Source organism: Etheostoma cragini, chromosome 5 (assembly GCF_013103735.1).
Source record: "Etheostoma cragini isolate CJK2018 chromosome 5, CSU_Ecrag_1.0, whole genome shotgun sequence".
NCBI classification, from domain to species: domain Eukaryota; kingdom Metazoa; phylum Chordata; class Actinopteri; order Perciformes; family Percidae; genus Etheostoma; species Etheostoma cragini.
In genome coordinates this window covers 17,918,499-17,933,743 of record NC_048411.1, presented here as the reverse complement: position 1 = coordinate 17,933,743, position 15,245 = coordinate 17,918,499, and the positions used below count along the sequence as shown (strand labels likewise).

General features: G+C 39.7%; 1 protein-coding gene across 1 annotated transcript in view; it reads right to left on the bottom strand.

Annotated features, from left to right (window-relative positions):
• The window catches only part of si:dkeyp-14d3.1 (transmembrane protein 132C), a 141,990-nt gene that overhangs the window by 37,506 nt on the left and 89,239 nt on the right, over positions 1-15,245 (bottom strand). Inside the window, exon 4 of the mRNA XM_034871995.1 lies at positions 4,251-4,437. Coding sequence (XP_034727886.1) covers positions 4,251-4,437 — 187 coding nt within the window. The remainder of the gene's footprint in view (positions 1-4,250; positions 4,438-15,245) is intronic.

Here is a 15,245-nt window from a genome sequence, read left to right as displayed (position 1 = left end):
AAAAGCCTAAACGTGTGTGTGTGTGTGTGTGTGTGTGTGTGAGGGAAAGAGAAAAAGGGACAGAGGGAGAGTAATGGGTTCTGAATGTGTCGGCATGTATAAGTATTTGTGTTGTGGGTTAAGTACCATGGGGTGGCTGGAGATTCTGTGCACCTTGGGAAGTTGTGTGTGTGGGAGATGCACTTGTAAGAAGAGCAAATAGAATGCAAATAAAATAATGAAATACAACACACACACACACACACACGCACACACACACACACACACACACACACACACACACACACACACACACACACACACACACCATGTTAGTACATATGAAATACTAATCATCTTTATCTCCTGAGAGGCTCCTGCCTAAATTACCCTGTCCCTAATTGATTTAGCCAAGTATAGCAAATAAATGTAATATCAGGTTAATTGAGATGGCTTTTTGCCACTGCAAAAATTGATTTATAGTGAGCAGAGGTGCCAAGTAATGAAGTACAAATACTTTGTTACCTTAATTCTACTCCTTCCAATTTAAATATAGCCTCTTTACTCCTATCCAGGTAAATCGTGCCATTTACCTTCAGAAGTATAAACCTATAACATTCCGACACCCTATTAGATTGTACGCAATCCATTGCACCTGCACATGACACAAATCACGTCACACACCAGCAAGGAAATAGCAGACGTATGTAGCCTAGTACGAAGATGTCCGTGGCAGAGACTCAAGGAAACGCAAGTGAAATGTCCCAACCAAGCACCAGCAAGGAGATTGGTAGCCAGAAATACCAGCCAACCCATCAACATCCCTGGCTGTACCTGGAATCATTTTTCAAACAAGTCCTTTGGAATGCGCCTCAAGCTCCACAAAGTAATGGTTTCCAATACTTGCTGTCTAATTTTTAAAAAAGCATATTTTACCCCCTTATTACCATTACTTTTACTTTCCTACTTTAAATAGATTAAAACCAGTACCTTTACACTTTTACTTGAGTAAAAAGCTTGAGTTGATACTTCAACTTAAACAGAATTCTTTTTAAACCCTAGTATCTATCCTTCTACATGAGTAAGGAATGTGAATACTTTTGACACCTCTGATAGTGAACCATTAAAATCCCTTCTTTTATGTGAAAATGAGCAGAATATGTAAAGGCGGGCCGTTTTAGGATTGATTGAAGTGTGCGTTTTAGTTTTTGCATCTGCTTTCACTTTTACAAATGAGGAAGTATTTGACTGACTGACTTGAAAGATATCAAATACCAATTTAATTAAAAAAGTGATTTTCAATTCTCTTTATGATTAGAGCCTTTGCGAGATAATCATGCAAATCAACTTTGCAATCATTTGTGGAAGCAAGTATTCCTAGAGCAAGGCCACCAGGCTGTTGACACATCAGTGACATGAAAAGGATGTGAGAGAAAAAACTGGCACAATACTGCAGCATTGAACACATTGTTTTTCATTATCCAGGGAATGGATCAGTGGGTATGGATGTGCCACATTTCTCTGAATTCAGGAACAGCCACCCACATGCATCTATTATCTACGCACCTGCGGGCATTACTCAGACAATAACCGTTACACAGCAGTCAGGTCTGTATCATGCAGATCAGAAGACACAGAAATAGAAATGGGTTAAAAAAAATTGGTTTAGTAATCAGCGCCAGCACGTGTGTCTCTATAGTCAACACGTTTCGATGTCGCTCAATTGTTTCACCTGAATGTTCTTGATCTGAATCAGAAGCAGTGCACTCTGGTTTGCTGAACAAAGCTCTCTATTTGAAGTTCTACAGGGGAAGCTAAGCTCAATTTACACAGCAGAGTACCTGTGCCTCACTGAGGGAGACACACAGCTCCAGGCGTGCCCTCGGGCCCCAGCCAGATTCTGGACCCCATGTGAGGCCTTCTGGGAGCTTCAGATGCTCTCCCCTGGCCCTACTCCTAAACACAGTCTGCACGGACACATCTACGTTATGGCTCTGCCTTTTCTAGCTAGGCAGCAGTGAGTGGAGGAAGTATTCAGATCCTTTACTTAAGTCAAAGTAGTAATAATACAATGTACAAGTACTCTGTTACAAGTCAATGTACATATTATTAGCAAAATACAGAAACAGAGTGCATTTAAGTCCCGCCCCCACTAGAGGGGAAAAGAACTCCCCGCTCTCCAGTGACTTCTACTGCGTGAAGGTGCCTCCTCCTCAATTCTGTATGCTAGCAAACAACATATTGGTAGTGAATATCAGCACACAACAGCTTGTAGGCAATATGTTGTTTGCTAGCAGACGAAATTGACGAGGAGGAACCTTCACGCAGTGCGATTAAATGGAAAGCTTCTTCTCCCCTCTGGTGGGCATGGTTTTCAGAATATGATGCGATGCACTCAGGGGCAGGTCTAGAGGGAGGGATGCCCCCCCAGATTGCTGTCAATCGGATATATTTGATTTACGTTCATGGTTGTGGTTTTAGTTGTGGCTTTTCCTATATTGTGTTAAATGTTTACCTTTGTCCTTGTTGTTTACTGTCTTCTGTAATCTCTGTTGTGTTTTATTACTCTTTTTCATCCATGTGTTTGTTACTTGCTTGAGTTTCCTGTTTTATTTTGTAGGGCCCGTTTCTCTCTGTTTCATATCTTGCTTGACTTCCCACCGTCATGTTTTCCCGCCCCTGTGATGTCTGCCCTGACCTGATGTTGCCCACCTGTTGTAACTGTTGTGTCACCTGTCTCTTGTTACTACCCTCGTTACCTTGTGTATTTACTCTTAATCTTTCTCTTGTTGGTTCATCGTCTTCACTCCCAGTCATCCTCTGTCTTGCTTTTTGCTGGTGGGTTTTTCCCCCTTTCATGTCTTCTGGGTTTTTATAGTGGTTTTTGGATTTTGGTTTTGTGTACTTTGTTGAAATTTTGAGGCCAGTTTGGAAGAACTTACCTGTAGAGCACTTGTTGCTGTAGGAAATAAATTGTGTACTGCAATTTTATTCCTGATCTGTTTCCTGTCATCTGTAAACTGTGTAGAGCAAGGTTTTCAGCAAAGTTTATTGTAAACATATTGCACCTCATTTTGCCCTTGTGATGACAACAAGTGAAATTACTAATGAATGTGAATGAATGGGTTTTATTTAGCATAATTACATTGCAGTGTTCTATCCTATCCAATATTTCCTAAATTTCTAAGCGCATTTTCTATGCTGGTTTCGGATAAAATCCCCTGGGCCCCCCCCTGACTGGCCCCCCATGTAAGAAATCCTGGAATCGCCCCTGTCTATACTTAAATAAAGGAAAAGGAAGAGTGGTATTGTGTATCTGTTATATCAGTGTTTCTCAAATGGGGGTAATAGTACCCTTAGGGATACTTTGGAGTAATGCAGAGGGAATGTGAGATAATCCCTAAATTAAAACTACCATACATTTAATTTAGTGATGGATTTCAAACATTTAAATTGTACACTAGAATTAGTATTTTTTAGTAACAAGGTTGTTTTTTAGCCTAAACAGGCTTGATATATTATTAGAGTAGTGTAGGAGGTATTTCTAATTAGTTTTGTTTGAGTGTTTTGTTTATTTGGTTTTGTGTGTTAAAGATTGGATAGCCCCCATAGGCACCTCCGGTTTGTGTAGGCAGGCAGGTGCAGCATGCACTTGGGTCTATTGTTTTATAAATTCATCAGATGTTTTGCATTTAAAACTCCTGATCTGAAAAAGTAGTAACTATTGCTGTTGGATTCATGTAATTCAGCAAAGTGCATAATTTCCCTATGAAATACAGTGTCGGAGTTTCTCTTATATTAACTCACAAGTTCATGTTGATTTATTACTTTCCATCGCTGCTAAGAAGCAACCAATAAACTGTATGTGTGCCACTGTTTGTGGGCTTGACAACATTTAACTAATAAAATGTACTGGTATATGTATGTGATAAATGTACTGGTATATGTATATATACCGCAAGAAAAACACCCTTGCATACCGGCTTTCTATTTAAAAGTTTAGTAATAAAATCAAATAATATGCACAAAACATGTGCAGCTCATGACTGCAGTCTGCTTCAGGCTGCCATCAGTCATGAAATTCTCCAATCTCCAATTCTCCAATCTCCAATGCAAAGTATTTCATTAATGTGCTCAAAGAAAACATATGGTAATATTATGTTGTTCAAAGTGTAAAAATAATATGATGCTCAACATTTCACAGTCAGTGATAGGATATATATCATCCATCTATTTTGGTGTGGAACTGAGCTTGAAGTGGCTCAACTCACCATGGCCAGCGGCACGATACCCGCTAGGTCCTCCTGTGCCAGTTGGATCTCTGTCTCAGCCTCTTCTGTGGTGGCACGACTGGCCGGGTACTCCACCTGCCAGGCCATCCAGCGGCTACCCAGCGGCTCCGGAAAGCTTTCCATTTTCAGATCCACCTGGAGAACTCTCTGAACTCCCATATCAGACCTGCCAGAGCAAAGAAAAAAAGAGTCAGTGAATAATTAAGCATATGACTAGCTTGTGTGTGTGTTTGTGAGCTCATTTACCGATTATCTGCTCTAATGACGAGTAACAGTACGTGTAGCTGATGAATGTGGCTGAAATCTGTGATCTGTGTGATCTTAACATCTGAGATTGAGATTGCAAAATGTCAAGTCGTTTTGTGTTTGGCTCTCTGGCAAACCCCCTTCTTCACAGATAATATCACAGACCCATCTTCCTTTATTCCTCTCACATTTTTCCACAGGTGATGTTCACCGTAAATAGAATCATCTCATGGCGGGTCCTCAGAGCAGTTCAAAGGAATGCTTCACTAGGTGTCACCCCTGCTAAGGTGTTGATGGTCAGGTTCGTCACCAGTGCCCTTGTTGGCTGTAGCGGAGTGTAAAATACATGACATCCTCTGGCACGATCTATGGCAGGCCTGAATTAAGTCAGATAAATGGAGAGCGTTGATAATAAAATTTCCTGTGGCGCCATAAGTCTCAGGTGCTCAGAGTTTAAATATAGCCTGGAGGAAGGAAAGGTCAGCTTTACACGGGAGCCGGAGGAGACGGGAAATGGCACAAGATATGTTAGCCACGTCTTGCTGTCAAATGGTTGGACTCTGGGCCAATACATTTCATGCATAGTCTCTGTGACACACCAGCACAAAACAGCTTCTTGTAATTCAAACGTGGTGAGAGGGAGAGAGGGAGAGGTGAGAAGAATATATCCACATGGTGCTTTGTGTGGACAGGAGGGTGAATGTAACGTACAAAATACTTTACAGTAAAGCATGATGCAGAAAAAAAGAGAACCTTTAGAGCCAAATTCAGTAAAGCAAAGAGAGAATGTGAGGTACATCTTGGAAAGACAACAGAACAAATGTTTAACATCGTAAATTATGAATAGGGGACTAAAAACAGTAAAACGATAAATAATGGAAAATGTTTTTAACCACTGCTCTCATATTCACATAGGTCTGACACTATTTCCACATTTCATCATATAATTCAGTTTTATTCTGAGAGAATGAAAGATTTGTTGCGCAGCTGAGCACAACAACCCAATTTTCACATCCAACAGAGGTGTGTATGAATAATTAAGGTGACAACCAAATAACTTGTGTCACATTTCATAACGGCATAAAAATCAGAGCAACCGAGCGACTGAAGGCGTAGTACGACATCATGGACTTACATAACCGTCCCACAATGCTATGGTAAAAAAAACAGATGCTAATCTCACAGCGGTCAAGCCACAAGGTTTATCAGGCAGCAAAATTAACAGATGATGTGCTGCTGAACGTCCAGAAATAGAGAGAGTCACACAGGACCTGTGTCAGCCGTCAGCCATCAGCCCAGATGGCCTACTTTCTACAGCACAGGCAGACTTTTGCTCTGGCAAACATCATACACAGACAGAGAAGAAAAAGAATGAAAGTGCCTGCACAGCAGAAAGGTTTGTTTATACTGTACAGCGAAAGTCACACCCTCACAAAGTTAAAAAGCCTCCAGAAAAGAAAGAAAAGTTGACTGTTATTAACTTTTCTCCCTCTCCCATCAGGGATGTCAATTATTTCCCTGCGCATGATTCAGTTGGCAGAGTTTAACAGCAGCTGTGAATGCTATACATTTCATGAGGTTTTTATATTTCTTCTTCCTACATTAAAAAATATCAACAAAATATTAAGGTTGTATGGATTTGTATTGTAAAAATAGTCTTTCTGCTTCCTTTTAACATGCAGACATGCTGTTAAATTAGCAATCTTTGTGACAGAAATACACAACTTTGGAAGAGGACCTGAAAAGATGACAGCAAAAGAAAAATGTGGAGGAGTGAATGAGAGAGAAGAAATAGTGTCTTGGGCTAGTGGACTGGAGATCAAGGAGGTGTGAGGAGACATGCAAACTATGCTTTCACTTTGGCCGTTCGTCGATTTTGATGACGTAGAAATGAGTGGAAACTATGGAAGTCTATGGAGAATGTGTTTGTGATTTCGGAAGAAATCGTGAAAGCCACAACTCTAATAAATAGATTGTTCATGGTGAAAGGGGTTTCTTTATAGCATTTTTATGACGACTCTTAGAAACCCAAAGCTGCTGCAGGTTGTATATCTCGCTAGCCAATAAGTTATAAAGCAGATGGCAAAGAGAGGAAACAATAAACAGACATTTTAGCCTCTTTACTTCATGTAAGCAGTGGCTTTTAGACTGACTGCTGTACTTGACCCCCATTGACATACGTCATAAAATGAAATCTGACAGAAACATCAGTGTCGTGAATGTGACTCAGACGTTGAGTCACAGACATTGACCATTTATACCAGCGTGCCATCCTTATCCGACCTGCCCTCTCTGAGTCTGCTGATCACATGGCTCGGAAACTGTTCATTTCCCTGTCACTTCCAGCATGGGGTCAAATCCAATTAGCAACAAAGGGCCTGTGGATGCGTGCCACACAATTGGCCTCAGCCTGATGAATATCTTTAAACTAGCTGTGGTTCAACTGAATCGGAGGCCAGGCAGACAACCAGAGGGCGGCTAAAGGCAATAGAGAAGAGCCCGGTAGATAACAGGCCCTAAAGTTGGAAGCAGCTGGCCTTCCAGCTTCAGAGAGCCAACTGGAGGGGGAAATCTGACTTGACAAGGTGCTGACAACCAGCTCACTAAGAGAGAATATCAGAGTGATGACTGCGAGGTTGCTGTTTAGGCACATTCAGGATGCCCATTAATCACAACGACACCAGCAGATCAGTAGTACATACAGTGACAACAGTGAGTGAATTAGCACCATAATGTAACCAATTACGATGCTTTGTGTAGCCTTTTTATACATCATTTTGACAATGTAAAGCCAATGGTTGACATAAATATCAGATATAGTTAGTTAGTAGCCTCTCACACGTGCATTGTTTGGAAATTTCCGAGACACTGTTTTCTTGCTGTCACAAAGAGAATATGTTATATATTACCCAACATATAGGAGTGTGGAATCAATCCTCTCATGATTTTGGATAAAAAACAAATAAGCATTTTTACTAAAATGTCCAACTGTTACTTTTTCTGTTTAATAAAAAAAATGCCCATGCAAATTCCTTAAGCCCAGGGTGATGTTTTTAAATGGCTTGTTTTGGCTGAAAATCTGTTAAAAGCTTGAAGGAGCTGTACGCTATGTTCATGGGATTGCCTCCACATAGTTCTTGCAGACTGTTATCCCAACTCGTCAATTACAGGCACTTTGCCGCGGCCCTCGTCTGATACAGACACATAAAGCACTCACATCCAATAACTTGCACACAAGGCCGGACCGGCTGTCAAAACAAAGAACTTCGGAGAGTGACTTTATTCTCTGCCCAGGACACCATTACTCCCCTATATCTTAAAATAGCAGCTGTTTACTTACTGCTATATTATTGTTCTGAATATTAAGTACAACCCCTTTAAGATATTTAGTTTATGATACAGCAAAATCAGACCCTGACAACAGAAAAGTTTGAATAGAAATTGTTGTTTAACATTGTTGCTTCAAAATTACCTTAAATGTTTAAGCAGTTATCCAAACAGCCGCAGATGAATGTTCTGTCAATCAAAATGATTAATCAACGAGTGTCAGATCTACTTTGTGAATATATAAAGGCTAAATAACCACGTGTTAAGCAGGAAACTTTTCAGGTTTACATAAACAGTCAGCCATATTTAACTTAATCCTATTCTCTTCCGCATGCTGTTTCCAAATCTTCCATCAACAACTCCAAACTTGTGTTGTTCAGCTTGTGTCTTCACTAAGAACACAGGCTAAAAAGCTCTTTGGCAGAGGTGATTCGGCTCCATCTCATCTCAGTGGAGCATGTTAGAGAGCTATTGAATTTGGGCTGCAAGCGGGTTAAAGAAAGATTTAAATGTCAAAATGAATAAACAGAAACAGGACAAAGTTATTGGAGGAATTTCCTTTTCAGCAGATTTCTAGAAAGAAAGAGTTGTTATTGAAAGAGCTTCTATTGTTCCATTATCAAACGCACTGTGTCATTGTGACACTTCTTGTTTAATCTCCCCCTGATGTGATAGAATCCGCATGCCCAATGCCTAACCCAATTGGGAATAGAGAATAAGAGACAGATAGATAGAGAGGCTTTGAAGGATAAATGAAATGACATTTTTAGGTCCAATTTCTTGATTTTTCAATTTGTAGATCAATTGTTTTAGACATCTGTCTTTTTTATGTAGTCCTAACATTAGAACAACAGAATATCGTCTGGTAAAACATTTGGAGCCCAGGCCGGACTTTTGTCTGTTTTATGTATTAGACACATAAAGTGAGATGTAGAATGCATACCACGAAGGGCCATAAAAGACCTCAGCAGAGCAGCACGTAACGCTTCTGATGTTGAACGGAAACAGAAGGGCAGACGAAGATGCATAATGGAGGCTGCTGGAACAAGAGATGTGGTCCACGGTAGTGTGAGGCAGCTGTGTGTGTGTGCGTGTGTGAGAGACGGGGGGGGGGGGCTCATGCAACTCTATACTACTTGTGGAGGGAAAAAAATAATCAAATTTGTGGCTTCAGTGGTGCCTGAAAGCAGTACCTTGAAGCTTTGCTGTTCTCATGCTCCGTCACCTGGAACAGCAATAAACCAGTCAGCACAACGAAGCGCACGCATGCAGGCGTGCACGCACGCACACACACACACACACATACACACACACACACATTCACACACTAGCTATGAATACATGTATGTGCATACACAATAGACACTGTACCCCAGAGCATCCATTCAAGAATGAGCGCCTGCAAACATTTTGGACCTAATCATTCATGCTAGGCGAAGTTTGTCTGAATCTAATACAAACATCATTATGCAACAAATGTCTTGACTATGAATACAATGCCAGTTACACGTGTTCACATCTCTACACAACCATCTACTACATGCAATAGCTGCAGTGTGTCAAATTCAGTACATTTTGTACATTAGACATGTTTTATGCAATCGTGTTAGCAAGCCATGAGAAATACCAGCTCTGCCATAAGCCTCAGCTGTTAAAAGTAGAAAGTCCCTCTCTATTTAAGAGACTAATAAACAAAGATATCATTAACTTCTTACATCTTACCAACAAGTGGTGCAGCACGTGCATGTACTGTATTCTTAAAGCTTTCAAAATTGCTTTTGCTTCTGTTATTTCTACAACAAATGCTGATCATCTACACGCCACTATTGCCAGGGCCGTATCATTTAGAAATACAGAAAGTAGGAACATGTCCTTTTCTACATATTTGTATAGTAATACAACTGGTAAAAAATGAAATATATGTTTACAGCTAATTTGATTTTTGTTCTTCTTTCTTCTTATATTTTAAAGACATCCCCACAATGCTAGGAATATAATGCTGCGATTAAGAAATCCCTTTATTTTAATTCAAGTTTCTGGTCTTAAACCTCTAAAATTGAAGTATTTGGACTGTTATTACAGACTGTAAACTCCTACTCAAGTTACTTTTAATCCCAGGATTTCTTGAAAAAAAAAGAAAAAAGGCATGACCTCTATGGTAACTACGGCCCTGACTGTTACTGACCTAACCCTGGTATGTTTTATCTTTTAAACAGAACACATTACTGTAACTACAGAATTAAGGTGAATGGGAAGGACAGGAGGAGGAATCAAAGAGCAGACACGGAAACAGTTGACTAGTAATGTTAACTAAACATTATGACAGAAGAAGAAAAGCGTCTCCGTCAAATGTGTTGCTCAAATAATATCGAAAATGAGTTCATTTTTGTTTTCTACTTTTCTTTTAATTGTGAACATTGTTATGCTTTGTTTAGTAAGATAAAAACAGATATCAATTTTATAAACATGTATGGATTCTAAAAGCAACGCTGGAGAAGAGAAAAAAGATATGTCAAGATGATGATGTGGATATTTCTTTGTTCAGTTTTTTTCTGTTTCTGAAGACGTCTGTTAAGTAGTGTTGTCTTGTTATCTCATATGGGATGGGCCAAATGTTTGACATGGCACAGAAATAAAATAAAAATAAACTAAAACTAGAAGGAAGAGTAAGGGTTGTTAATCAAACTGTATTCGATACGGAATAGTCTAGGTGTAGTCAATTATGCCGGGCCAATTCCAACAAGCATCCACCTCAGAGGTCAGAGCCTCTTTTTAGGCCTGATTTTCAAAAAGTACCCTAATGGTCACAGCAGAAGCACACTTTCTCTTCTGAGGGAGATCTGACCAAAAATCAAAGTCCTTAAGGGTCACTGTCCCAGTTTTCTGATTAGCCATTATGCAAATAAAGCAAATCACTAGGACTCAGAATGTATTTAAAGTCCAAAATGTCAATGCAGACAGTGGTGAACGGTATACCCCATTGATTTGAAAAGTAAAGAGAAGAAACAATGGATACTTATTATAATGGCCATATTAGTTCTCGCACTAATGTCACAGAATAGTTTGAGTATGGAGAGCTTTACAAAAGTAAAACTTCTACAAGTTAGGCAGAGGAAACTGTATGGCCAGTCCATCTTTACATTCCAAAGATTTCTTACCCAGTATGTTTCTTAAGAAAGTACATAGTACATGAGGGAAGATTTGGGGGGGGGGGGGGGGGGGGGGGGGGGGGGGGGGTGGAGCGTAGTGTAGGAGGAAAAGCACCCTCAGAAACCTGTACCCAATGGACCTGCTCAATTCAGCCCTGTCCAGAATAGAAAGTGAGATAGGGAGAAGAGTGGAAAAAAGGCGTAAACTCCCCCTGAAACACTTTCAAATAAAAGGAAGAAAGGAAGGAGTATAATAGTGATAAATGTCAGCGAGGTGTAGCTGCCTCTGTGGCTTTCAAGGTTCATGGTTATGCAGTGATATATTGTATGTAGTGGCCACAGGAGAGTTAGAGACAGATAGAAGAGAGGGGAAGCAGACAAGAATACAGACAATTTACTGCATGATGAAAGAGTGGAGTAGATTCATGTGAGGATTTAGAAATAAGTGCAAAAAAACACAATAGATAGGACACAGCATATTCAGTTTTAAGTCTATATAATGTTTATGACCAATTTTGTCAAACGGGATGAAAAGTATATGTTTTTTAAGGTCTGTTGGAACAACGTGCTGATCACTACTAGGTAATATGAAAATGTAACAGTAGCTGAGGAGAGTTGTAATCTTCACCTATTAAGGATAACTTTCTTGAACAAAGGATTTCCTATTTCTTTGTTTTTATTGATAGTTTTTCAGTTAAAATACTGTTTGCCTAAGAGATGATTAAACTCACACAAAGAAGTGAAGAATGACATTCAGAGACAGTTTCTAACAAATTTCAAGTATGCCTTGGCTAAAAAATATCGAATTTACTTCTAGGTTAGACACAAAACCAGATTCGAAGCACCTTTTTTCGCTTTCACCTGACAGCAGCAATACGTTCCTGCAGTCTGTGAGTGCTCTCCAGGATGTAAGCTATAAAGATCCCTCTGTAAGTGCCTGCTGACGGGAGCCACCGGCGCCCAACATTAACTTGTCAATATGACATCAAAAAACTACGCCAATTTTACATTTGATTAAACTTTAATACCAAGCTGCTTTTGAATGTATAGGCTTGTGTTGGGCGTGTGGGCACATTCCATGAGCATTCCAGTGTGTGTATATGGATCCGTGTGCTTGTGCAAGATTCCAGTTTTTAAACATGTCAAAGTGTTTCCTACATGAAGGCTGCCGTGAAAGATCGGTGATACAATCAGACCAGCCAGAGCATCCTTCATGTTGCTATCGTTTCCTCCAACACACTAAACCAATACCTTTTGATTTATGGTGCGTCAACTGACGTTCATTTACACAACCCTAACCTGGCCAAACAAAACTAGAGGATATTTTAAACTGGGCTTTAAAAAACAAAACAAAAAAAGCTCACTGTTTTTAAATGTTGAGTTGAGGATGTAGGATAGTGATGGGGTAAAAAAACATAGATTCTGGTAACAGAATATCCTCTTTACACGAGGAAGCGTAAATCTTTCAACACAAAAATTCGTCTTGAGAATAGTACATTCCTCACTGTCGTGCCATGACATATTATCCTGAGCATAACCAGTACAATTTGTACAGCAACCAGTGATGTTAAACAGGAATACAGATGAAATATTTAAAGAGGAAAGCATGGTTGTGGGGTAAAGTAGAGGACATAATTGTAATTACTATGATCCTGGATGTTAACCCTGTGGGTAAAAGTGGAGAGCTCTGGATGCAGCAACCGGCAACACATCAACATTCGTAGTCTTTTTAAAACTTACCAATCATTACCTGAAAGAACTAAGCAAATTTTCCTCAAAACTTGCCATCTTCAGCGTGTGGCTCGATAGCTTGAAGTTTGTTGTTTCCAAAAGCAAATGACAAAACAGCGGAAGGTAAGGATATCCTGCTCCAATTATCCTGGAAATTCTTTGTACTTCTGTTGATCCAGACTAATCTTGAGGTTCACAGTTAGAAGAGTACTCCACCAATTCAGCATTGCACTTCTATAACATTGTCGGACTTATGGAGGACAGTTTTAAAATAAAAATAGTCAAAATCTGTGCAACAGAATGAAATGTACTCAGACACAACGCTCCCTCTGAAGCCATAAAGGGCTTTATACAACTTTCTTTCACATACAAAGTACTACCACCTGTAAATAGATGTTTGAAGTACTCAAGTGCTCAAATAGTGTACTGCATCTTTGTGTACTACTCAACTACATGCTTAGTTGTCTTTTTTTTTGTGTGTCTGATTTTGTGTGTCTTGTAAGGTGAGCCGCGAGCTTTGTACTGCAGTTGTGTTTTTGTTAGGTCTCCCTCTCCCCATCTTACCTCTCTGTGTTTTATTTATTTTCTTACTTTTTTGTCCTGGGACGTATTCCTGTGTCCCAGTGTATTGTTTGTTAAGTGATTACATAAGATAAAAATATCTACATTCTTAATCAGTAATTTTGAAAATTTATATTTTGTATAGATGTTACAGATTAAAGTATCCAACAGTAGATGTAGTAGTTATATTTAGCTCTGTCGGCCAACTACAACAGTTATCTGCTATATTTACGCACAAATCAATCATATTCATGAATCAATATTAATAATCCAACAATGTAATATATATTAATTTAACACTCACATGTTGGAACCCTGTGACTTCAAATTCGCAAATATTTTTGCAAGTGCAAATTTTATTTTTACAAGAGCCAACATTAACATAAAAGTTCAGATGTTTTGTTCTGCGAATTCTCACATCGTATTCTTCAAGCTCTCACCTTTTGCAACATATTTAACTTCATACTATAATGATAAGAAAAAGCTCTAATACAGTAAGTCAAGGCAAGGCAGCTTTATTTGTGTAGCACATTTCAGCAACAGGCAAAGTGCTTTACACACAATCAGTTAAAAAAAACAAAAAAACACAAATGACTAATGCCTTCAAAAAGGTGTTCTGCAACGTACTGCTTTGTCCTTCCCAACAGACAAGAAACACATTCTGGTAAATGCCATTTCTATTTATCTTATTCTCCAGGAGCTCATAAAAAAAGATTAGGCTGTTACATTTAAATAACCTACGGTGCCTGAATTAACACACACTTATAATAGGCATCGGATTCCCTTAAATTTAATCATTTATTCGTTACCCCTTTCTGACGTGCACACAGATAAAAGGGCTGAGTACTATTAATTATACGATTATAATGGATCATGGTGCAAACCAGGAGCTTCTGGCTTCTTGTGTGCATCAAGCCCAATAAAGGGATAAATTTCCAATTAGCACTGTTCTTTTTTCTCTCTTTTTCTCCCCGCTCAGGTAATGCAAACTGTCACAAAGCTGATCAAATGTACATGGAAAAAGAATTCAGTCTTTGTAAATTGCTAACTTGGCCTTGAAATGGATATTGGAAATTGCTTTTAATTTGTATCACTTAAATGATGTACGGCCACTTCAATAAAATGTTTAGTTAGCAGGTTGGTCGGCATATGTAAATATTTTACACGTACATTTTATCAGTAGAACAATGTGCTGTGGCAAGAAAGGTGCGGGGTGCATGAGGGGAATTTTCCATTATTACATTTGTTTCTTAACTTGCTCCAGATTGTGTTGAGGGACACAGGGTGCTGTCTGTAAGCCTGGGCTCAACCAGTAGCATATCAATTCCCAGACAACAAAATCTCATCTTAGAGCTAATGAAATGCACCCTATGAACAACTGTCTCATCAAAACGAAATGCTTCTCTGCAGTGCGACATCGTTAGAGTCCATCAGCTGAAGTAGGCTTCATGGTGTAATGGATCCCTAATGACGGTAGTTATTATCACCGGTGACCTCAGACCTTTATGCATCAGACATCACTTCCCAGTCACTTGCACTCTATATCTGTCTCATTCATAGCACAGCTAATCTAAATAGCAAATTGCAATATAATAAATTGCTACTTGTCCCGACAGTTACACTCAATTTTCCCCACATCAAAGCATTCATCCCAAGGCTGGATAACAGGCAATAACCACAGAAAAACCGCCAGCAAGGCTGCTGATACCTCATCCTGACACACACACACACACACACACACACACACACACACACACACACACACACACAAACACACACACACACACTAGAGGGCAGCAGACACTGAGCCCTTGGGCACTGATGCAAATGTTTTTTGCAGATAAAGACTCCCTTTCCCCTCCCCTGGCTACACGCTCCCACTGGTTATTGTGCGGGTGACATCATGTACCATCCGGGCCTGCCCTTGCACCTGCGGGTGCTGTGACACTGGCAGCGCCTG